The sequence below is a fragment of the Papio anubis genome, chromosome 7 (genome assembly GCF_008728515.1).
Source record: "Papio anubis isolate 15944 chromosome 7, Panubis1.0, whole genome shotgun sequence".
In the NCBI taxonomy this organism is placed as follows: Eukaryota; Metazoa; Chordata; class Mammalia; order Primates; family Cercopithecidae; genus Papio; species Papio anubis.
In genome coordinates, this window is record NC_044982.1 from 145,653,597 (window position 1) to 145,679,375 (window position 25,779).

The 25,779-nt window shown below is 45.6% G+C and overlaps 1 protein-coding gene across 5 annotated transcripts in view; it reads right to left on the reverse strand.

The window, feature by feature from the left end:
- Positions 1–2,124: 2,124 nt before the first annotated feature.
- NUSAP1 (nucleolar and spindle associated protein 1) overlaps positions 2,125–25,779 on the reverse strand; it is a 47,825-nt gene continuing 24,170 nt past the window's right edge. For 2 of the 5 annotated variants that reach the window (XM_031668817.1, XM_031668820.1), the window contains exons 6-12: positions 24,646–24,755; positions 17,642–17,826; positions 13,572–13,672; positions 9,425–9,541; positions 6,205–6,313; positions 3,112–3,386; positions 2,125–2,800 (exon numbers count right to left, since the gene is read on the reverse strand). In XM_031668817.1, coding sequence (XP_031524677.1) covers positions 3,293–3,386; positions 6,205–6,313; positions 9,425–9,541; positions 13,572–13,672; positions 17,642–17,826; positions 24,646–24,755 — 716 coding nt within the window. In that variant the 3' untranslated portion in view covers positions 2,125–2,800; positions 3,112–3,292. Of the gene's footprint in view, positions 2,801–3,111; positions 3,387–6,204; positions 6,314–9,424; positions 9,542–13,571; positions 13,673–17,641; positions 17,830–24,645; positions 24,756–25,779 lie in introns of all 5 variants that reach the window. The other 3 variants (XM_031668816.1, XM_031668818.1, XM_031668819.1) reach the window with 2 other exon arrangements.

Here is a 25,779-nt window from a genome sequence, read left to right on the forward strand (position 1 = left end):
CCTCCTGAGTAGCTGAGATTACAGGTGCCCGCCACCACGCCCAGCTAATTTTTGTATTTTTAGTAGAGACAGGGTTTCACCATTTTGGCCAGGCTAGTCTTGAACTCCTGATCTCGTGATCCACCCACCTCAGCCTCCCAAAGTGCTGGGATTACAGGTGTGAGCCACGGCACCCAGTCCCTCTTTTATCTTTTTTTTTTTTGAGACGGAGTCTCATTCTGTCATCCAGGCTTGAGTGCTGTGGCATGATCTCGGCTCACTGCAAGCTCTGCGTCCCGGGTTCACACCATTCTCCTACCTCAGCCTCCCGAGTAGCTGGGACTACAGGCGCCTGCCACCACGCCCGGCTAATTTTGTTTTTGCATTTTTAGTAGAGATGGGGTTTCACCATGTTAGCCAGGATGGTCTCGATCTCCTGACCTCGTGATCCGCCCGCGTTGGCCTCCCAAAGTGCTGGGATAACAGGCATGAGCCACCCTGTCTGGCCTATTATTTTTTTTTTAAGAAATAGGATCTTGCTATGTTGCTCAGGTTGAAGTGCAAGGGCTAGTCACAGGAGTGCTTATAATGCACCACAGCCTTTGATCTCCTGGGCTAAAGTGATCCTCCCACGTCAGTCTCTCAAGTATCTGAGACTACAGGAGTGTACACTACTGTGCTCAGCCCTATGATCAATTTTAAGTTAAGTTTTGTGAAAGGTATAAAGGTCCAAATTCATTTTTTGCATCTGAGTATTCAGTTGTCTCATTTTTCTTTTGTACTAGTCATTGCTAGTATATGGAAACGGGCCAGGGTCAGTGGTTCACACTTATAATCCCAGCACTTTGGGAGACTGACGTGGGAGGATCACTTGCCCAGGAGTTTGAGACCAGCCTGGGTAACATAGTGAGACCCTGTCTCTAAAAAAATATATAAAAAAATAATAAAAATTAGCCAGGTGTGGTAGCACACGTCTGTAGACTCAGCTACTTGGGAGGCTGTGGTAGGAGGATCCTTGAGCCCATGAGGTCAAGGTTATAGTGAGCTATGATCCTATCACTGCGTTCCAGCCTGGGTGACAGACCAACACTGTGTCTCTTAAAAAAATAATAATAATAATTAGGCTGGGTGTGGTGGCTCACAGCTGTAATCCCCAGCACTTTGGGAGGCTGAGGCTGTTGCATCACGAGGTCAAGAGATAGAGAGTATCGCTTGAACTTGGAGAGAGGTGGAGGTTGCAGTGAGCCAAGATCACACCACTGCACTCCAGGCTGGGTGACGGAGATTAAAGACAAAACTATAATTGTTGGGTCTTGATGTTTTTTTTTTAATTTCAAGATGGAGTCTCACCCCGTTGCAGTGGCCAGAGTGCAGTGGTGTGATCTTGGCTCACTGCAACCTTCACCTCCTGGGTTGAAGTGATTCTCCTGCCTCAGTCTCCTGAGTAGATGGGATTACAGGCGCCCACCTCCACGCCTGGATAATTTTTGTATTTTTAGCAGAGATGTGGTTTCACCATGTTGGCCAGGCTGGTCTCCAACTCCTGACTTCAAGTGATCTGCCTGCCTTGGCCTCCCAAAGTGCTGGAATTACAGGTGTGAGCCACTGTGTTTGGCCAGAATTGTTGGGTATTGATCTTGTACGTTGCAACCTTACTGAATTTATTAGTTCTAGGAGCTTTTTAGTGAAGTCCTTAGGATTTTCTCTATGTAAGATCCTGGTGGTTTTTTCTTTTTTCAGATAGGGTCTCACTACCTAATGGCATGGCTAGATTACACAGTAGACATACTGTTAACTTTTCAAAGAAACTAGCAAACTGTTTTCCAAAGTGGTTGTGACATTTTACATTTCCATCAGACATGTATTTGACCCTAAAGTTTAAAAATTGATCTGATCTCTTCCCCTTGATAGGAAAATCTGAATGTTTCCAGTACTTAGGAGTGTGCCATGTCCTAAAGCCTCATATATACAAAACAGCATTTAATAAAACCTGAGAGGTACTCTGGGAATATAAAGGGAGCATACCGCCGTTTCTTTTTTGAGTGGAAGCAGTGGTCAAGAAAGGGCATACAAAGGGTATAAACTCTTGTTAAGCCTATCTGCTCACCTAAATCTTGGAAGACTTATGTTTACAAAGAATGAATCTACCACAAAGAGAAAAAATTTTATTGACAATCTTGAGCAGTACAAAACTCAGAAGCTCCACTGAGGTGAAGGAAACATGGACATGATACTAAGCAAAGCCTCGTCTTTTCCATAAAATGAATAAGTACATTTGGTGGAGTTTGAGACCAGCCTGGGCAACATAGTGAGACCCTGTCTCTAAAAGCATTAAAGCATTAATCCTCACATTTCGATAGGACTATGTAGCTTTCAAGTAAGCAATGTTAGAATGAGTTGTAGAGTTTTATTTATGCAAATATAGTGAGTGACAGATGGCAATTACATGAGGCTATTTGAACAAAGATGCACAAGCCTAAACAATTTCACCTAGGTAAAATATTGATGTCATAACCAAATCATGGCCCCGTTTCATAAAGGTTACTATATTCTACAGAGACTGAAGAGGTGGCCTTTCTATCCCAGCTTACCCTATTCTTGTTATTGTTTAAATTCTCCTGAAGCTTGTATAACTAGCTGCCATTAGATAAATGCTATTGGCTAGCAGAAGACTGTGGTTCTGTTAATATTAGAACCAGCAGGGGGAACTTGACATTAAAAATCTAGGAACAGAATTTTAGGATGTATCTCATTAGAAACCTGAATTGTACAGGGACTTAAGTAAAAACCATCCCAAGAATGTGAGCTTTAAGGTGATAATGTCTTTTTTTTTTTTTTTTGAGAGGGAGTCTCGCACTGTCGCCCAGGCTGGAGTGCAGTGGCCGGATCTCAGCTCACTGCAAGCTCCGCCTCCCGGGTTTTGCGGCATTCTCCTGCCTCAGCCTCCCTATAGCTGGGACTACAGGCGCCCGCTACCTCGCCCGGCTATTTTTTTGTATTTTTTAGTAGAGACGGGGTTTCACTGTGTTAGCCAGGATGGTCTCGATCTCCTGACCTCGTGATCCGCCCGTCTCGGCCTCCCAAAGTGCTGGGATTACAGGCTTGAGCCACCGCGCCCGGCAAGGTGATAATGTCTTTTCAGAGATCGAAGCACATGAAGAACCCACGGACACTACATACATGGACACTACATAGAATATGAACAGTTAGCAGAAAAAGATCTTGTGACTAAAGTGGGGAAGACATCAAAAAAAAATTTACAAAAGGAAAAAAGTTCAGAATACAGGAATATTTACAAGATGTTAAAAAATTATTAATCTTCAGCCAAAATGAGGCCCCTTCGCATTCCCAAAACCTTTGCTTTCTTCTCCTTTCGTTCTTGCTCGCGTTTCTTCCGTTGCTCTTCCCTGAGGGGGACAGGTCACAGGTTAAGCTCTAGGGAGGCTCCACAACAGACACTTTAGAGCAACTATTGTTGGACTAACACCCAAACTTTCTTTTTTTTTTTTTTTTTTTGAGACGGAGTCTCGCGCTGTCGCCCAGGCTGGAGTGCAGTGGCCGGATCTCAGCTCACTCCAAGCTCCGCCTCCCGGGTTCACGCCATTCTCCGGCCTCAGCCTCCCGAGTAGCTGGGACTACAGGCGCTGCCACCTCGCCCGGCTATTTTTTGTATTTCTTAGTAGAGACGGGGTTTCACCGTGTTAGCCAGGATGGTCTCGATCTCCTGACCTCGTGATCCGCCCATCTCGGCCTCCCAAAGTGCTGGGATTACAGGCTTGAGCCACCGCGCCCGGCCAAACACCCAAACTTTCAAGCAATGACATCCAGCATACTTGTGTAAAACAGGCTCTTAGAGGGCACTGTGCTCCGCCTAGTGTTTCTAACGCCTGTTTGTCATTGTTGTGTTAAAGGGCTAGAAACTGGTATTTTCCTTTTGCTAACTCGGCACTCTAAAATCATGCATGGAGGCTGGGCGCATTGGCTCATGCCTGTAATCCCAGCACGTTAGGAGGCCAAGGCAGGTGGATCACTTGAGGTCAGGAGTTCGAGACCAGCCTGGCCAAAATGTAGAAACCCCGTCTCTACTAAAAATACAAAAAAGTTAACCAAGTGTGGTGGTGCATGTCTATAATCCCAGCTACTGGGAGGCTGAGGTAGGAGAATCGCTTGAACCCAGGAGGTGGAGGTTGCAATGAGCTGAGATCATGCCACTGCACTCCAGCATGGGCGACAAAGCAAGACTCTGTCTCAAAACAAACAAACAAACAAAAATAAATAAAATAAAAAAATCATACATGGAATTGGAATCAGAAGATACCTTGGTGATTGAATCCAACTCTTATTATTTTACAATTTGCTTTAGGCCAGATGCAGTGGCTCACACCTATAATCCCAGCATTTTGGGAGGCCAAAGTGGGAGGATTCCCTGTGCCCAGGAGTTCAAGGCAAAAGTAAGCTATGATCATGCCATTGCACTCCAGTCTGGGTGACAAAAAGTAAGAACCTATCTCTAAGAAAAAAAAAAATTTGTTTTAAATGAGAAATGTCTACACCTAGAAATCAAAGGCGTGGTGGCGCACACCTGTAATCCCAGCGCTTTGGGAGGCCAAAGAGGGTGGATCACCTAAGGTCAGGAGTTTGAGACCAGCCTCCTGTCTCTACTAAAAATACAAAAATTAGCTGCACGCAGGGGCGGGCACCTGTAATCCCAGCTACTCGGGAGGCTGAGGCAGGAGAATCACTTGAACCCGGGATGGAGAGGGTGCAGTGAGCCAAGATCGCACCACCACACTCTAGCCTGGGCAACAGAGCGAGACTCCGTCTCAAAACAAACAAAAAAACCAAGATAAGTTAATATAATCTTGGGCTTTTTTGTGTGTTTTTTTTTTCTTTCTTTCTCTTTTTTTTGGTTTGTCTAATCCTCTGAAAGAAAAGCATAATGGCTAACTCAGTAGACCCTGATTCTAGTTCTATTCCTTTCACTAAACTATGTGATTTTGAGCTTGACCTTTGACTTCTCTCTCTCTCTTTTTTTTTTTTTTGAGACGGAGTTTTGCTCTTGTTGCCTGGGCTGTAGTGCAATGGCGCAATCTCGGCTGACTACAACCTCCGCCTCCCGGGTTCAAGCGATTCTCCTGCCTCAGCCTCCAGAGTAGCTGGGATTACAGGCATGCGCCACCACACCTGGCTAATTTTGTATTTTTAGTAGAGATGGGGTTTCTCCATGTCTGGAACTTCTGACATCGTAATCCACCCGCCTTGGCCTCCCAAAGTACTGGGATTACAGGCATGAGCCACCTTACTCAGCCGACTTAATAACAGTGAGCAAAGGCCTTGGCGCAGTCATGTATAGCCATGAGTCAAATGATAGGTAACCCTGTGTCACGAGGGTCCAAGCAGGGAATCTGGGCCCAACCATGACTTGCTACAACCCAGGATGAGCTCTGGCTTTAACTTGGTTTTCATGCTGAAGGAAGCTTCTAAGGACCGTCCTGCGTTCTCCTCTTTATAGGGCCTTGATGCCTTGTAAGCCTGGCTTCCTTAGGAGTGAGGAATTGATGTCTATCTGGATACGCAGGTGCCCTGGGCTGCTGGGCATTGGTATCAGGAGAGATACCCACATGCCCTGTGTTGAGGCAGATGAGTCATGCAAGAGCAGTGCTCTGAATCTGGGTCTTCTTCTGAATCACCTGCAGAGCTTTGGAAACAATGCAGGTGCTTGGGCCTCACCCCAAACCTGCTGATTTGGAGTCCATTACACTGGAACCTAGGCACATGTACTCAGAAAGTTCTATATATGATACTACTTCTTTTCTTTTTTTTTTTTTTGAGACGGAGTCTCACTCTGTTGCCGAGGCTGGAGTGCAGTGGCATGATCTCGGCTCACTGCAAGCTCTGCCTCCCGGGGTTCCTGCCTCAGCCTCCCGAATAGCTGGGACCACAGGCGCCCACCACCACGCCTGGCTAATTTTTTTTTTCATTTTTGTATTTTTAGTAGAGACAGGGTTTCACCGTGTTAGCCAGGATGGTCTCGATCTCCTGATCTCATGATCCACCTGCCTCAGCCTCCCAAAGTGCTGGGATTACAGGTGTGAGCCACCACGCCTGGCCCATGATACCACTTCTAACCTCCCCTTAAAACACCACTATTACTGAGTCTCTATCCCTCAGAGGTGCTGCTTTTGAAATTAAAATAATTATAAAGCTGGATAATTATGTACTTACTTTGTCTGGAGATGGGGTTGTTTGTAAGTTTTCTTGTAGAAGTTAATTCTGTTGACATGTTGATTTAGGTAATTATTTTCTTTAGATTGCCCCCATGGTTTTAGCTTTCCTAGTTTAGGACAGAGACAAACAGTTTTAAGAAGATTGTTTGATTTATATTCCCAACTTCATTCCCTTCATCTGTGGTTACCTGCTATTGACAATTATACTTTTTTCTTTGAGACAGAATCTCACTCTGTTGCTCAGGTTGGAGTGCAGTGGTTGATCTGATCTCAGCTCACAGCAACCTCCGCCTCCTGGGCTCAAGTGATCCTCCCAGTTCAGACTCATGAGTGGCTGGGACTACAGGCACACGCCAGCATGCCCAGGTAATTTTTGTATTTTTTAGTAGAGACGGGGTTTCGTCATGTTGCCCATGCTGGTCTCGAGCTCCTGTTCTCAAGCAATCTGCCTGCCTTGGCCTCCTAAAGTGCTGGGATTACAGGCGTGAGCCACTGTGTCCAACCAATTTGCAATTTTACAAAAAAGAACTGGGACCGAATTTCTGGAAGTTTACGTGTTGCTTTTTTTGTTTGTTTGTTTTGTGTGTGGTTTTTTTTTTTTTTTTTTTTTTGAGATGGAGTCTTGCTGTGTCGCCCAGGCTGGGGTGCAGTGGCCGGATCTCAGCTCACTGCAAGCTCCGCCTCCCGGGTTTACGCCATTCTCCTGCCTCAGCCTCCTGAGTAGCTGGGACTACAGGTGCCCGCCACCTCGCCTGGCTAGATTTTTGTATTTTTTAGTAGAGATGGGGTTTCACTGTTTTAGCCAGGATGGTCTCAATTTCCTGACCTCGTGATCCACCCGTCTCAGCCTCCCAAAGTGCTGGGATTACAGGCTTGAGCCACCGTGCCCAGCCTGTTTTGTTTTTTAAATTTAAATTTAGTTTAAATTTTTTTTTTTTTTTTTAATTTTTTAGATGGAGTCTCGCTCTGTTGCCCAGGCTGGAGTGTACTGGCACGATCTCGGCTCAGTGCAACCTCTGCCTCTGGGGTTCGTGCAATTCTCCTGCCTCAGCCTCCCGAGTAGCTGGGACTACAGGCACGCACCACCACGCCCAGCTAATTACTGTATTTTTAGTAGTCGAGACGGGCTTCAGTGGCTCTCTATAGGCACAGTCACAGCATACACTGCAGCCTTGAACTCCTGGCTGCAAGTGATCTTCCCAGTTCAGCCTTCCATATAGCTGGGAGTACAGGCATACATACTACTACACCTGGCTCTATGTCCTGCTTTTCTTTTTTTATTGAGATAGGGTTGGCCGGGCGCGGTGGCTCACGCCTGTAATCCCAGCACTTTGGGAGGCCGAGGCGGACGGATCACAAGGTCAGGAGATCGAGACCACGGTGAAACCCCGTCTCTACTAAAAATACAAAAAATTAGCCGGGCGCGGTTGTGGGCGCCTGTAGTCCCAGCTACTCGGGAGGCTGAGGCAGGAGAATGGCGTGAACCCGGGAGGCGGAGCTTGCAGTGAGCCGAGATTGCGCCACTGCACTCCAGCCTGGGCGACAGAGCGAGACTCCGTCTCAAAAAAAAAAAAAAAAGAGATAGGGTTTCACTCTGTTGCCCAGGCTGGAATGCAGTGGTACAGTCATGGCTTACTGCAGCCCAAACCTCCCTGGCTCAAGCAATCCTCACATCCCAGCTTCCTGAGTAGCTAGGATCACAGGCACGTGTCACCATGTCCAGCTAATTTTTAAAATTTTTAGTAGAGATAGGGTCTTGCTAAGTTGTCCAGGCTGGTCTTGAACTCCCAGGCTCAAGTCATCCTCTTGCCTGTGCCTCCCAAAGTGCTGGGATTACAGCCATGAGCCACTGCACCCTGCTGAATCAAGTAATTATTAATTGTTTAACGAAAAGTCTTTTTTTTTTTTTTATTTTTTTGAGACGGAGTCTCACTGTGTCTCCCAGGCTAGAGTGCAGTGGTGCGATCTCGGCTCACTGCAAGCTCCGCCCCCCGGGTTCACGCCATTCTCCCGCCTCAGCCTCCCAAGTAGCTGGGACTAAAGGCGCCCGCTACCGCGCCTGGCTAGTTTTTTGTATTTTTAGTAGAGACGGGGTTTCACCATGTTAGCCAGGATAGTCTCGATCTCCTGACCTTGCGATCCACCCGCCTCGGCCTCCCAAAGTGCTGGGATTACAGGCTTGAGCCACCGCGCCCGGCCTACGAAAAGTCTTAAATCATGGGTCTATGTGGAAGCAGAGGCAGGGGAAAGGAATTCTAGGTAGTCACGTATGGCTTCCACTGGGTCACTAGCGTTTTTTTTTTACAACTTTAGATGCAGAGTTGTTTTTCTTTTCTTTTTTTTTTTTTTTGAGGCGGAGTCTTGCTCTGTACCCCAGGCTGGAGTGCAGTGGTACGATCTTGGCTCACTGCAAGCTGCACCTCCCGGGTTCACGCCATTCTCCCTCCTTAGCCTCCCGAGTAGCTGGGACTACAGGCGCCCGCCACCATGCCCGGCTAATTTTGTTTTTGTATTTTTAGTAGAGATGGGGTTTCACCGTGTTAGACAGGATGGTCTCGATCTCCTGACCTCGTGATCCACCTGCCTTGGCCTCCAAAAGTGCTGGGATTACAGGTGTGAGCCACCACGCCCGGCCTGTTTTTGTTTTCTTGAGGCATGGTCTCACTGTGTCGCCCAGGCTGGAGTGCAGTGGTGCAATCTCAGCTCACTACAACCTCTGCCTCCTAGGTTCAAGCAATTCTCCTGCCTCAGCCTCCCAAGTAGCTGGGATTACAGGTGCCACCACCATGCCAGGCTAATTTTCTTATTTTTTTTCAGTAGAGATGGGGTTTCACCATGTTGGCCAGGTTGATCTCAAACTCCTGAACTAAAGTGATCTGCCCACCTCAGCCTCCTGAAATGCTGGGATTACAGGCGAGAGCCACTGCACCCAGCTGCAGAATTTGTTCATTCTTAAGTTGTCATTTTTTATTTTTATTTTTAGATGGAGTTTCGCTCTTGTTACCCAGGCTGGAGTGTAATGGCATGGTCTCGGCTCACTGCAACCTCTGCCTAACAGGTTCAAGCAATTCTCCTGTCTCAGCCTCCCAAGCAGCTGGGGTTACAGGTGCCTGCCATCATGCCTGGCTAATTTTTGTATTTTTAGTAGGCATGAGCCACTGCATCCCACCAATCTTAAGTATTTTATAGGCCCTGTAGCTTAAAACACTCCCACGTACCTTTGTGTGGTTCATAGTTGAGGGGACGAGACAAACTTGCTTTAAGATCAAACACTGGTTTCTTATTGGAGACTGGAGTCTGCGTTGCCTCAGTTGTCAACTTGAATGGGGTAATAACTAAAAACACACCAAAGAAACCCAAGAGCTTAATTAGAAACAAAGACCTGTTAAAGCGTTTATCAAAGTGTTACTTCTTAATCTTAAAAATACATGTTATAGGCTGGGCATGGTGGCTCACGCCTGTAATCCCAGCACTTCGGGAGGCTGAGGTGGGCGGATCACGAGGTCAGGAGATCAAGACCACCCTGACCAACATGGTGAAACCCTGTCTCTACTAAAATACAAAAAATTATCTGGGAGTGTGGTGGCTCACGCCTGTAATCTCAGCACTTTGGGAGGCCGAGTCGGGTGGATCACCAGAGGCTGGGAGTTCAAGACTAGCCTGACCAACATGGAGAAACCCTGTCTCTACTAAAAGTACAAAATTAGCTGGCGTGGTGGTACATGACTATAATCCCAGCTACTTGGGAGGCTGAGGCAGGAGAATCGTTTGAACCCACAAAGCGGAGGTTGAGGTGAGCCGAGATTGCACCATTGCACTCCAGCTTGGGCAACAAGAGTGAAACTCAGTTTCAAAAAAAAAAAAAACTTAGCTGGGTGTGGTGGTGCACGCCTGTAGTCCCAGCTACTCGGCTGAGGCAGGGGAATCGCTTGAACCCAGGAGGCAGAGGTTGCAGTGAGCCGACATTGTGCCACTGCACTCCAGCCTGGCAACAGAGCAAGGCTCCATCTCAGAGAAAAAAAAAAAAAAAATTAGTCAGGTGGGGTGGCACATGCCTGTAATCCCAGCTACTTGGGAGGCTTAGGTAGGAGAATCACTCGAACCCAGGAGGTGGAGCTTGCAGTGAGCTGAGATGGCGCCATTGCACTCCAGTCTGGGCGACAGGGCAAGACTCCAACTCAAAAAAAAAAAAAAAGGCCAGGTGCAGTGGCTCATGCCTGTAATCCCAGCACTTTGGGAGGCCGAGGCAGGAGGATCATGAGGTCACGAGATCAAGACCATCCTGGCCAACGTAGTGAAACTCTGTCTCTACTAAAATACAAAAATTAGCCAGGCATGGTGGCACGTGCCCGTAATCCTAGCTACTCAGGAGGTTGAGGCAGGAGAATCCCTCGAACCAGGAAGTTGGAGGTTGCAGCAAGCTGAGATCACACCACAGCACTCCAGCCTGGCAACAGAGTAAGACTCTGTCTCAAAAAAAAAAAAAAGTTATAGCCTGAATGTTTGTATCTCCTGCAACCCCAAATTCATATTGAAATCCTAACCGTCAATACGACTGGTGTAAGGAAGTAGGGCTTTGGGAGGTAAATAGGTCATGAATGGGATTCAGGTACCCCACAGAATTTTCTCTAGCTCTCTTTCTGCCACATGAGCATACAACAAGAAGTTGGTAGTCTGCTACCTGGAAAAGAGCCCTCACCAGAATCATGCTAGTGCCCTGATCTGCCCTCATCCAGCCTCCAGAACTATGAGAGAGAAATTCCTGCTGTTTATAAGACACAGTCTTCGGTGCTTTGTTATATAATAGCAGCCCCAAAGGACTAAGACAATCTACATGAATAGATTGTCTGAAATAGATGAAAGAGTCTGAAATAAGGGTTAAAATGGAGAAAAGAGAAGAAAACAATAATTGAGGAAACCTAAGCATTGAGATTAGTTTCCTTTGCTAAGTAGCTTTGTAAATGTTCTGAATATCATGACGTTTCCTAAGATCAGATGGAAGTTTAGAATTCTGTTGAAAGAAAGAACGGTAATTTTTCAGCGTATTTCTCTGGTAAGTTCCATAAAAATTACATATTATTAATAGTATTATCATTAACATAAATAAACATAAAAAGAACCTAATCACATAGTTGAGAAGATTCATGGCCTGGTGGCTTATACCTATAATCTCAGCACTTTGGAAGGCTGAGGCAGGATTGTTTAAAGTCAAGAATATTAATAATAAGGGCTCTTATCACTTCAGAATTTTAATTTTTGGCTGGGCACGGTGGCTCACACCTGTAATCCTAGCACTTTGGGAGGCGGAGGCGGGCAGATCACGAGGTCAGGAGTTCGAGACCAACCTGGCCAATACGGTAACACCCTATCTCTACCAAAAATACAAAAATTAGCCAGGTGTGGTGGCGGGCATCTGTAGTCCCAGCTACTTGGGAGACTGAGGCAGAAGAATCACTTGAACCCAGGAGGCGGAGGTTGCAGTGAGCCGAGATGGTGCCACTGCACTCCAGCCTGGGTGATAGAGCGAGACTCCGTCTCAAAAAAAAAAAGAATATGAATTTTTGTACCGTGAAGCTAAAAATATCCAGGATGGTATAGTTTATTTTTATTTTTTTGAGATGGAGTCTTGCTCTGTCTCTCAGGCTGGAGTGCAGTGATGTGATCTCGGCTCAGCGCAACCTCCGCCTCCTGGGTTCAAGTGATTCTCAAGCGAGTAGCTGAGATTACAGGCAAGTGCTACCATGCCCGGCTAATTTTCGTAACTTTAGTAGAGATGAGGTTTTGCCATGTTGGCCAGGTTGATCTCCATGCCACCATGCCCAGCCTAAGGATGGCGTAGTTTAGTTAGCCTTTTTGCTACAGTCAGCCATCAGTTAATCCTTTCTCTCTCTCTTTTTTTCTTCTTTTTGAGACAGGGTCTCACTGTATTGCCCCGGCTGGCTGGAGTACAGTAGCACAATCTCAGCTCACTGCAACCTCTGCTTCCTGGTACAAGTGATTCTCCTACCTCAGCCTCTTGAGTAGCTGGGATGATAGATGCATGCCACCATGCCTGGCTAATTTTTGTATTTTTAGTAGAGATAGGATTTCACCATGTTGGCCAGGCTGGTCTCAAAATCCTGACCTCAAGTGATCCATCCACCTCGGCCTCCCAAAGCGCTGGGATTACAGGCAAGAGACACTGCGTCTGGCCAATCCTTTCTTTTCACAGGGGGAAGCCACAGGTCATTGCCAGATGTGAACCCTTGCCTACATCTGTGAAACAGCAATCAGGATCTAAGACCACCTAGTTAAAAAAAGCACAAAACCCTGTGTTCAAGCTATCCCACTGTATCAATATCAAATGCTGATAGGGAATAGAATAAGGGGCTGCCATACACTGCTGCTGGAAGCATAGATTGGTACAATTCATCCAAGACAGTAAATATCTGCATATTTTCCAATCCAGCTGTTCTGCTCCTAGGTCTAGGGAAACTCTTGCACATGTACAGGAGACATGTTTAAGAGTATTCACAGCAACATCACATATAATAATGAAAGCTGGAACCACCCACATGTTCATGAATAGTAAAATAGATAAACTGACATATACCCATACCACTGAAAAATACAGTGAAAATGAGTCAACATGGTTGAATCATGAAACATGAAGTCTGTGGTCTGGGATCCTGTTAGTGTCAGAGTCCTCTAGGACCAATCCGAGGCTGTAATGAATACTGTGCTCGTCCTCCGAATCCCTGAGTCCTACAAGGGGCACAGTGCCCTTCCCGGAGGGTCACCATTTTAGGATTAGATGGAGCTCTCAGGCAGATATCTGGTTTTTGCTTATGTCTCTGGCATTTCCCTCACTAGTACACAATGAAAAATATACTATGGTAAAATTTTTGTTTGTGATTTTATAGAAATGGAAAGGGTTTAAGGAAACAGATACAGGACGGGCGCAGTGGCTCACTCTTGTAATCCCAGAACTTTGGGAGGCCGAGGTAGGCGGATCACCTGAGGTCAGGAGTTTGAGACCAGCCTGACCAACATGGGGAAACCGTCTCTATTAAATATACAAAATTAGCTGGGTGTGGTGGTGCATGTTTGTAATCCCAGCTACTCAGGAGGCTGAGGCAGGAGAATTGCTTTAACCTGGGAGGCAGAGGTTGCAGTGAGCCAAGATCGCGCCATTGCTCTCTAGCCTGCATGACAAAAGTGAAACTCCCATCTCAAAAAAAAAAAAAAAGAAAAAAAGAAAACAGATACACCTGATCATTTTGGGAAGTTACATGGCTTAAAAATGAAGCAGATTTATTTATTTTTTACCAGCAGCAGAATTCCTCTTGGTGGTCTTTAATTTGTGTGTCCCAAGCACAGCCTCACCTTTTGGGGTGCCCCCAGACACGGTCACATGTGCAGACTTTCTGGCTGGAGTCTTGGTCAGTGAACGCTTATGCTCATTATCTTTAGTAGCAGCTGAAAACCTAAATAGGACAGCAGAGTACAAGACATGAGTACTGTGGCAAGAGTAACTTGTGTCTAGCTTATAAATAAAACCACTTGACTATCAGCAAGCAGTGAAAAGGGCCTCAATTAATACTTGTCATAGGAATGAACCTCTTTTGCAGAAGAGACATATTCCTAAAAGGCTAATGCTAAAGTAAATCACATATCAACTAACGTTATTTGTAAAATATGTTCTTGTCTTTTCTGCTCTCCCTGTGATGGTGCTGGAGGAATAGGCCTGGAGGTCTCATTATAGTCCAAGAGGCAAGCCAAAAGCTCCCCTTCTTCTTCTTCTTCTTCCTCCTTCCTCTCTCCTCCTCCTCCTTGTGAGGGGAAGTCACAGGGAGCAGAAGACTGCTATGCTAGATGAGTGGTGAGAACAGGTCTTGTAACTTCCTAAAAGAATGTCATTCATTTGAGTGGTAGAGAAATAAACCCATTCTGTACCATTCTTTACATATGGCAAATTGCCACAAATGTATTTGATTGATTCACTGATAGTATTTTTTCTACATTTTAACATCTCTGAAATTGGGATGTGTTTTTACAATTCATAAGATGTCAGGCCGGGCGCGGTGGCTCACGCCTGTAATCCCAGCACTTTGGGAGGCCGAGGCGGGCGGATCACAAGGTCAGGAGATCGAGACCACAGTGAAACCCCGTCTCTACTAAAAATACAAAAAATTAGCCGGGCGCGGTGGTGGGCGCCTGTAGTCCCAGCTACTCAGGAGGCTGAGGCAGGAGAATGGCGTGAACCCGGGAGGCGGAGCTTGCAGTGAGCCGAGATCGCGCCACTGCACTCCAGCCTGGGCGACAGCGCGAGACTCCGTCTCAAAAAAAAAAAAAAAAAGATGTCAGTAGTTAATTGGTAGGGTTTTTTCTTGAGACAGGTTCTGGCTCTGTCACCCAGGCTGGAGTGCAGTGGTGTGATCTCAGCTCATTACAACCTCTGCCTCCTAGGTTCAAGCCATCCTCCTGCCTCAGCCTCCCGAGTAGCTAGGACTATGGGTGTGTGCCACTGTGCCTGGCTAATTTTTTTCTTTTTTTTTTGAGATGGAGTTTCGCTCTGTCACCCAGGTTGGAGTGCAATGGTGTGATCTTGGCTCACTGCAACCTCTGCCTCCCAGGTTCAAGTGATTCTACTGCCTCAGCCTCCCCAGTAGCTGGGATTACAGGCATGTACCACCACGCCTGGCTAATTTTGTATTTTTAGTACAGATGGGGTTTCACTATATTGGCCAGGCTGGTCTTGAACTCCTGACCTCGTGATCTGCCCACCTTGGCCTCCCAAAGTGCTGGGATTACAGGCGTGAGCCACCAAGCCTAGTCTGATTTTTCTTAATGGTTCATGAAATAACAATGAGCCTTCATTCAATTAATGGTATCTTATGGTGTGAAGTCCAGACCCACCTGTACATTGCAGTGAAGGGCCAACCCTCTGACCATGGTGTTCTTTTTTTTTTGAGACGACGTTTCACTCTGTCGCCCAGGCTGGAGTGCAATGGTATGATCTTGGCTCACTGCAACCTCCACCTCCTGGGTTCATGCGATTCTCCTGCCTTAGCCTCTGAAGCAGCTGGGATTACAGGTGCGCACCACCATGCCCAGATAATTTTGTATTTTTAGTACAGACGAGGTTTCACCATGTTGGTCATGGCTGGTCTTGAACTCCTGACCTCAGGTGATCCACCCGACTCGGGCTCCCAAAGTGCTGGGATTACAGGCATGAGCCACCGCTCCTGGACCATGGTGTTCTTAAATGAAATCAGAACTACCAATTATAGGTACTTCATATTCCAAGCTAATTCAATAAATAGACTTCTAAACTTAAAGATATTTTTAAGTTTTAAAAACTACATTGGAGGAATAGGAAAAAAAATCTGATTAAAACACGAGCAGGCTGGGTGAGTTGGTTCACACCTATAATCCCAGTACTTTCGGAGTACTCCGGTGCTGGCTGAGTGGCTATGTGCCTGTGGCTAGGGCCTGAGAAACAGCTGTGAGATGCCTCACCCCCGCAGAGAAGCCCCTGACCTGCCCAATGCCCCTGTACTCCTAGTAAGGGCCTGAGAGGCAGTGTTGTAAGCAGCCTCTGGTAGATATGCCCCAAGGTCAGCCAAGCAGCCATGCAACTGCATACCAGGGCTGAGAAACAGCCCCATGGTCCCAAACCTGGCAAAGCCACCATCACCACCAACTCTCTTAGCCTAGGCTACTGAGAGACTTACAAATGCCACTCAAATGCACTACAGCTGGAGAAACTACACAGCGACTATATTCCTGTGCCCACTTAGAACCAAGGCCAACACACCCCACTTAACTGACACCCCAAGACCTATTCATGTGAGTATGTTCTTCCCTATGAAACCTCCTCTATAAAACTGGAAGAGGTCACTTTCCTAACAGATGTGTAGAAATCAATGCAAGGACACATAAACCATGAAAACGTAGGGAAACAAGTCACCTCCAAAGAAAAATGGTAATTCTCCAATAACCCAATTCATAGGGAAATATATGAAATACCAGAAAAAGAATTCAAAATAATAATCTTAGGGCAACTCTGTGAGACACACAAAATAATACAGACAAGTCAATGAAATCAGGAAAACAATTCACGATTTGAATGAGAAATTTAAGAGGTATGTATATCCGGGTGCGGCCAGGTGTGGTGGCTTGCGCCTGTAATCCCAGCACTTTGGGAGACCGAGGCAGGTGGATCACCTGAGGTCAGGAGTTTGAGACCAGCCTGGCCAACATGGTGAAACCCCGTCTCTACTAAAAAGGAAAACTTAGCTGGTTGTGGTGGTACGTGCCTATAGTCCCAGCTACTTGGGAGGCTGAGAATCGCTTGAACCTGGGAGGAGGAGATTACAGTGAGTCAAGATCTCGCCACTGCAGTCCAGCCTAGGCAATGGAGTGAGACTCTATCTGGAAAAAAAAAAAAAAAAAGAAAGGCTGGTGCAACTGCATGTTTGTAATCCCAGCACTTTGGTTGGCCAAGGGGGGAGGGTCACTTGAGCCCAAGAGTTCAAGACCAGACTGGACAACATAGTGAGACCTTGCAAAATTAGCTGGGCATGGTGGTTTCAAATAGCTAGAAGGAGGATACTAAATATAAAGAAATGATAACTGTTTGAAATGATGGATATGCTAATTACCCTGATCTGACTACCATACAATATATATATTAAAACATCACTATGGGCCGGGCGCGGTGGCTCACGCCTGTAATACCAACACTTTGGGAGGCTGAGGCGGGTGGATCATGAGGTCAGGAGATTGAAACCGGCCGGGCGCGGTGGCTCAAGCCTGTAATCCCAGCACTTTGGGAGACCGAGACGGGCGGATCACGAGGTTAGGAGATCAAGACCATCCTGGCTAACACGGTGAAACCCCGTCTCTACTAAAAAAATACAAAAAACTAGCTGGGCGAGGTGGCGGGCGCCTGTAGTCCCAGCTACTCGGGAGGCTGAGGCCGGAGAATGGCGTGAACCCAGGAGGCGGAGCTTGCAGGGGGCCGGAAGCGGGCCCCCGCCCCCCCGCCCGGGGGAAAAGGCGAGACCCCCCCAAAAAAAAAAAAAAAAAAAGAAAAAAAAGGAGATTGAAACCATCCTGGCTAACATGATGAAAGCCCATTTCTACTGAAAATACAAAAAATTAGCCGGGCATGGTGGCACATACCTATAGTCCCAGCTACTCGGGAGGCTGAGGCAGGAAAATCGCTTGAACCCAGGAGGTGGAGGTTGCAGTGAGCTGAGATCGCGCCACTGCACTCCAGCCTGGGCAACAGAGCGCAACTCTGTCTCAAAAAAAAAAAAAAAAAAAAGGAAATATCACTACGTACCCCCATGAGTATGTACGAATATTATTTGCTAATTAAAAAAATTTTTTTTATATGATCCATGTGAAATCTTGTTCATGATTACATTTTGAAGTGATTTCTTTACCTGACACCTGTTTTAGCTGCAGAGATAGCAGAGCGCTTGAGTGACCCCTTCAGACCCAAGGTACTCTGACTTGCAGGGCCACAAGACCGGCCTTGCGAGTGTCGTTGGCCGATGGGAGTAGAAGCCACAGAGAGTCTTCCTCTTGGAGGTACTGGAGTCCTGACCCCTCCCTTATTGATGGGATGCTGCTGAAGAGAAAATGCACCATTTTAAAAGCTTGGCCTCTCCAACATGGTGAAACCCCTTCTCTACTCAAAATACAAAAATTAGCTGAGCATCATGGCACGTGCCTGTAGTCCCAGCTACTCAGGAGGCTGAGGCAAGAGAATCACTTGAACCCGGGAGGCGGAGGTTGCAGTGAGCCGAGATCATGCCATTGCACTCCAGCCTGGCAACAGAGTGAGACTCCGTCTCAAAAAAAAAAAAAAAGGCTTGGCTTCTGATACAGTATTGTCTCCTAGGCAAAGTTCAGAAGAGCATTTCCATTTATCCCTGTTTCATTCCTCATTTGTAACTCCATTTGGAATCTTTCCCTTCCCCACTACCTCACCTCATCCTATTCTACCTGTCTGGCTGGCTCCACAGTTACCTGCCATTTATCGCTATGAGGATTCTGCTATAAAGAGCAATTTCCGGTTGTGGCTGAGTAATCAGTTACAAGAAAGTCTTTCCCAGCTGCTATGGACCCAGGCATTTTCTTTCTTTTTTTTAAAATTTGAGACAGAGTCTGGCTCTGTTGCCCAGGCTGAAGTGAAGTGGCACCATATGGGTTTACTGCAATCTCCACCTTCCAGGTTCAAGCAATCCTCCCACCTTAGCCTTCTGAGTAGCTGGGATTATAGGCACCTGCCACCATGCCCAGCTAATTTTTGTATTTTTAGAGACAGGATGTTGCCATGTTGGCCAGGCTGGTCTCAAATGCCTGACCTCAAGTGATCTGCCTGCCTTGTCTCCCAAAGTGTTTGGATTACAGGCATGAGCCACTGTGCCCAGCTATCTAGGCATTTTGTTTTCTTTTCTTTTTGAGACGGAGTCTGTTTCTTTCACCCAGGCTGGAGTGCAATGGCATAGTCTCAGCTCACTGCAACTTCCACCTCTCAGGTTCAAGCAATTCTTCTGCCTCAGCCTCCCAAGTAGCTGGGACTATAGGCGTCTGCCACCACACTTGGCTAATTTTTGTATTTTTAGTAGAAACGGGGTTTCACTATGTTGGCCAGGCTGGTCTTGAACTGCTGACCTTGTGATCTGCCTGTCTCAGCCTCCCAAACTGCCGGGATTACGGGTGTGAGCCACCACGCCCAGCCTAGCCAGACATTTTCTAACTAGAGACATAATGTAGAAAAACAGTCCTTTGTAGTCAAAAAGGGGGGAAAAAAGAGATTATTTAGGAAATACGGAAGCTTTGAGACATTATATACAGTTTATTAAATATAAACTTAGGCCAGGTGCAGTGGCTCACACCCTGCAATCTCAGCACTTTGGGAGGCTGAGGCAGGAGGATCGCTTAAGCCCAGGAGTTCATGACCAGCCTGGGCAACATTAGGAGATCTTGTCTCTATAAAAACAAACCTAAAGAACTTATTTTTTATATATATATATGTGTGTGTGTGTGTATATATATATATTTTTAGAACTTATATATTTAACATGTGGAATCTACAAATAATTCCACCCTCTCTCTATCCCCAAACAATAGCTTTTTTAAGTCCTTTAAAACAAAAAACAAAAAGAGGGACGGAAATAAATGCTTGAAGGGTTTCACTTAGGGTATCTTTCTTAGATACTGTCAAGGCACAAAGAGTAACTGAATATCTTATTATCATTGGTCTAAGATCTATTGCAAGCAGAAAAAATTAACTTTATTACCTGTCAACTGAGATATGACAATTGAAATTAATATTTAGAAAAGTAAAAATGTAGGTTAAGAATTAAATACAGGGACTAGAAATAAATATAATCTGGTGGCTCATGCCTGTTATCCCAGTACTTTGGGAGGCAGAAGAGGGAGGAGTGCTTGAGCCTAGGAGTTTGAGACCAGCCTGGACAACACAGTGAGGGCTGTCTCTGCAAAATACTGAAAAATAGCCGGGTGTAGTAGTGCATGACTATCGTCCCAGCTACTAAGGAGGCTGAGGTGTGAGGATCACCTGAGCCCAGGAGGTTGAGGCTGCAGTGAACCATCACTGCATCACTGAATTACCACCTGCGTGACAGGGTGAGACTCTGTCTCAAAAAAAAGAAAAATAATTATATATATATAATTAGATAATATATACCATTAATATAGATAAGTAAAAATCGAGAAAAAGCAAAACTGCATAAAAATAGACAATTATAAAATACAGAGATTTATAACTATACAAGGTACCTTGGAATACAAGTTTTTGATCTTTTTATTATAAATGAATAATTGGTCGGGCGTGATGGTTCAAGCCTGTAATCCCAGCACTTTGGGAGGCCGAGACGGGCGGATCACGAGGTCAGGAGATTGAGACCATCCTGGCTAACACGGTGAAACCCCGTCTCTACTAAAAGTACAAAAAAATAGCCAGGTGTGGTGGGGAGCGCCTGTAGTCCCAGTTACTAGGGAGGCTGAGGCAGGAGAATGGCGTAAACCCGGGAGGCGGAGCTTGCAGTGAGCTGAGATCCGGCCACTGCACTCCAGCCTGGGCGACAGAGCGAGCCTCCGTCTCAAAAAAAAAAAAAAAAAAAAAAAAAAAAAAAAAAAGAATAATTAATTAAAATAAATTAATTAAATGTAGGTATGTATGTGTTTGTTTATTTGAGATGGGGTTGTGCTATGTTGCCCAGCCTAGTCTTTGATTCCTGGGCTCAAGCAACCCTCCCACCTCAGCCTCCCAAGTAGGTGGGATTATAGGCATGAGCCACCACACTCAGATAGTTTTCTGATCTTTTTAGAGGCCATTTGACAACTAGATCAAACAAGTCTGCCTTCTGTTATCATGAAAGTCAGAGGCTGTCATAGCCAGAATGATTCTCTTTAGGATATCTGCTTATTATTGTCCATCACCATCCAAACGATCAAGCCCCAAATGTGCCAAGAGCAACTTCATCTCAGGTATGGTGAAGTTATTGTAATTGGTTTTTTTTATTCTCTAGTCTCCAAGGAGATCATACCAAGTTATACATCTGATAGGCCAATTCCTTAAACATTCAGGGTGAACAGTGTTATTTTAGAACTAAACTCATTCAGATGGGTCTACCAGGCTGGAGTTATACTACAAAGTAAGATAAACTATTCATTTATTCAACACATCTTCTAGGGTAATTCTCGAAGTTTATGGTTGAGACAGTTGTTCTTGCTCTGTTCTTAACTTTTACTTAGAAAATTATGTCATCCATATTACAAAATATACAAAGCAGCAGCTTGACTGTTTTTTTTTCTTTAGAGATGGAGTCTCACTGTATTTGCCCAGGTTGGTCTTGAACACCGGGGTTCACGTGATCCTTCGGCCTCAACCTCCCAAAGTTCTGGATTGACAGGTGTGAGCCACTGTGACTGGCTGAAAGCTTTTTTATATTAAATTAAAGTAAATTTATTATTTTTTCTGAGATGGAATTTCACTCTTGTTGCCCAGGCTGGAGTGCAATAGCATGATCTCAGCTCACTGCAACCTCTGCCTCCCGGGTTCAAGCAATTCTCCTGCCTCAGCCTCCCAAGTAGCTGGGATTACAGGCATGCACCACCATGCCGAGACAATTTTGTTTTTTTAGTAGAGACGAGGATTCTCCATGTTGGTGAGGCTGGTCTCAAACCACTGACCTCAGGTGATCCGCCTGCCTCAGCCTCCTGAAGTGCTGGGATTACAGGTGTGAGCCACCACGCCCGGCCTATTTTTTTTTTTTTTTTTTTTTTTTTTTTTTTTTTTTTTGAGACGGAGTCTCACTGTGTCTCCCAGGCTGGAGTGCAGTGGCGCGATCTCGGCTCACTGCAAGCTCCGCCCCCCGGGTTCACGCCATTCTCCTGCCTCAGCCTCCCAAGTAGCTGGGACTACAGGCGCCCGCTACCGCGCCCGGCTAGTTTTTTGTATTTTTAGTAGAGACGGGGTTTCACCATGTTAGCCAGGATAGTCTCGATCTCCTGACCTTGTGATCCACCCGCCTCGGCCTCCCAAAGTGCTGGGATTACAGGCTTGAGCCACCGCGCCCGGCCTTTTTTGTTTTTTTGAGATGGAGTCTTGATCTGTTGCCCAGGCTGGAGTGCAATAGTATGACCTCCACCCACTGCAACCTCCGCCTCCTGGGTTCAAGTGATTCTCCTGTCTCAGCCTCCTGAGTAGCTGGGAGTACAGGCACCACCACGGCCAGGTATTTTTTGTATTTTTAGTAGAGACAGGGTTTTGCCATGCTGGCGAAATCTGTCAAACCCGGGAGGTGCAGGTTGCAGTGAGCCAAGATCGCACCACTACACTCCAGCCTAGGTGACAGAGTGACACTTGTCTCAAAAAAAAAAAAAAAAAAAAAGAGAGACTGATAAACAGTGCCCTCAAATGCTCAAATGTGGTAACAGTGAGGACAGGAGCGGTGGCTCATGCCTGAAATCCCAGCACTTTGGGAGGCCGAGGTGGGTGGATCACCTGAAGTCAGGAGTTCGAGACCAGTCAGGAGCCTGGCCAACATGGTGAAACCCTGTCTCTACTAAAAATATAAAAAGTAGCAGGGGCTGGGGGACATGGCTCATGCCTGTGATCCCAGCACTTTGGGAGGCTGAGGTGGGTGGATCACAAGGTCAGGAGTTCAAGACCAGCCTGGCCAACATAGTGAAACCCCGTCTCTACTAAAAATACAAAAAATTAGCCAGGCATGATGGCGAGCGCCTATAATCCCAGCTACTCAGGAGGCTGAGGCAGGAGAATCGCTTGAACCTGGGAGGTGGAGGTTGCGGTGAGCCAAGATTGGGCAACAAGAGCGAAACTCCATGTCAAAACAAACTAACAAACAAAAATTGGCTGGGCGTGGTGATGGTCGCCTGTAATCCCAGGTACTTGGGAGGCTGAGGTGGGAGAATCACTTGAATCCAGGAGGCAGAGTTTGCAATGAGCCGAGATTGTGTCACTGCACTCCAGCCTGGGGAACACAATGAGATTCTGTCTAAAAAAAATAAATAAATAAAACTACAAATACAAATATTAGCCAGGTGTGGTGGTGGGCACCCGTAATCCCAACTACTTGGTAGGCTGAGGCAAAAGAATCTGTTGCACCCGGGAGGCAGAGGTTTCAGTGAGCCAAGATCACACCACTGCACTCCAGCCTGGGTGACAGAGTGAGACTGCATCTCAAAAAAAAAAAAAAAAGTTTGATAAACGGTGCCTTCAAATGTGGTAACAGTGAGGATGGGAGCGGTGGCTCATGCCTGTAATACCAGCACTTTGGGAGGTGGGTTGATCACCTGAGGTCAGGTGTTTGAGACCAGCCTGGCCAAACATAATGAAATCCCATCTCTACTAAAAATATACAAATTAGCTGGGTGTGGTGGCGGGTGCCCGTAATCTCAGCTACTGGGGAGGCTAAGGCAGGAGAATCGCTTGAATCAGGGAGGTGGAGATGGTTGCAGTGAGCTGAGACCGTACCACTGCCCTCCAGCCTGGGCAACAAGAGCAAAACTCTGTCTCAAAAAAAAAAAAGAAAAAAAATTGTTGTAACAGTGGTTTTACATTGTTAAAATGAATGTTTATTATTTCAATTAAGCTTCTCACCAAGAAGCTTAGGTACTTAAATAAAATTATTTACAACTTATCAGCCGGTGAGTTTTCCTCTTGGCCCTAGCTGCCAGAAAACTTAAACTCAGCTGAGAGGCTGATGGTAATCAATACTGTACCCACTAACAGTGCTTTTAAATTGACTATACTATTTTATATTTAATACCATAAACAAATTATTTTGAGAATAGGCCTTAAATTATTTTTGAGAAATAGGAAAGTTATGTAAAATAAACATGGGGTAAGAATTAAATACAGAGAATAGAAATAAATATAATCTGGTGGCTCACACCTGTAATCCCAGCACTTTGGGAGGCCGAAGTGGGAGGATCACTCGAGCCTAGGCGTTCAAGGAGAGCCTGGGCATCACAGGGAGACCCTGACTTTATGAGGAAAATACATAAATCAATAAATATTTAAAAATGTGTTTCTTGCCCTCCCTTCGGCACTGCCTTAACACCAGATACCAATAACATCAACTTGCTAGAATGTTATTAACTCACTACTCTGCTAACTCAGTCTCAGAGTTGACTTTATCACCTTCTCTTACTTTGAGGAGGCTTTGAGTCCTGTGGGACTTGGACTGAAAGCCCTAGAGGGAGCTGTTACCACAGGAACCCTTCAGGTTTGCCACTATTAATCACCCATTTTTCTTTACGTAAGGGACAAGGGAAAGAAGACGGCTTCAGCCGTAAGTTGGTTCATCCTCAATGAAAGTAATAGGCAAAACATCTGAATATGGAAAGTAGAATGACATTGCCATTTTGGAAATAGTTTCTCATAGTCAGGATTCACTGTTTTCTGTTTTTTCAGACGGAGTCTCACTCTGTCACCCAGGCTAGAGCACAGTGGCGCGATCTCGGCTCACTGTAACCTTGGCCTCCTGGTTCAAGTGATTCTCCTGCCTCAGCCTCCTGAGTAGCTGGGATTACAGGCGTGTGCCAACCCCTGCTAATTTTTTGTATTTTTTTGTAGAGACAGGGTTTCACTATGTTGGCCAGGCTGGCCTTGAACTCCTGACCTGAGGTAATCCACCTGCCTTGGCCTCCCAAAATGCTAGGATTGCAGGCATGAGACACTGCGCTTGGCCATGGATTCAGTTTTATCCAGAGGATTTTGAAAATTCTCAGAGTAGGGGAAAGCAAGTTTTAGATAAAGATATATTAAACTCAAACAAATCTACTGGTAGAGTGACAGCCAGTTGTTGTTACCATGGTGTTATATAATTTCAAAATTATAATCAAACAGTTTAGTCCCATTAAGAACATAATTTTATCTACATACCTTCAGATCATTCATGGAATTGTGTTCTTCAAAATGTTTCTTTTTTCTCTCAATATATTGATCGATGGACTCCATTTCCTTAAAATGAGCTTCATGAAGCTTCTTAAAGTCTAGAATGTTCCCCCAATATAAAAATTAGTAACAAAACAAAATCTATTTATCTCCTCTGTGTTTTTCTGTTAACACTTATTCTCTTTTTTGCATCCCTGACATTCAACTTCAATATAATTTTTGCTAAAACATTAATTTCAAAATACTTAGTTTTTGGAAACTCAGGGGCAAAGCACATTCGTCTTATAAACTATCAAACATTCACCATCTCCTCATTGACAAATTTCACTAAATTGACATCTTGGTTTAGTCCAGAGGATGACAGTAGAAGATTTACTCCCTTACCAATTAGTCACAAGTGGTCTTTATTTAATCATGAATTTGATACTTTATAATGCTCTATGTCAACGACTGATAAACTTATTCTATAAAGGGCTAGATAAAAGTATTTAAGGCTTGGCTGGGCATGGTGGCTCACAACTGTAATCCCAGAACTTTGGGAGGCCAAGGCGGGCAGATCACCTGAGGTCGGGAGCTTGAGACCAGCCTGAACAACATGGAGAGACCCTGTCTACTAAAAATACAAAAATTAGTCGGGTGTGGTGGCACATGCCTGTAATCCCAGCTACTCGGGACACTGAAGCAGGAGAATCGCTTGAACCCGGGAGGTATCCAGCCTGGGCAATAAGAGCAAAACTTCGTCTCAAAAAAAAAAAAAAAAAAAAAAAAAAAAAGATTTTAGGTTTTATGGCCACATATGATATGGTCTTTGTCTCATATTCTTCTTGTTTTTATTTTATTTATTTTTTTTGAGATGGAGTCTTGCTCTATTACCCAGGCTAGAGTGCAATCGCGTGATCTTGGCTCACTGCAACCTCCGCCTTCTGGGTTCAAGCGATTCTCCTGCCTTAGTTTTCTGAGTAGCTGGGGTTAAAGGCATTTGCCACCATATCTAGCTAATTTTTTTGTATTTTTAGTAGAGATGGGGTTTCACCATGCTGGCCAGGCTTATCTCAAACTCCTGACTTCAGGTGATCCACCCCACTGCACCTCCCAACATGCTGGGATTACAGGTGTGAGAAC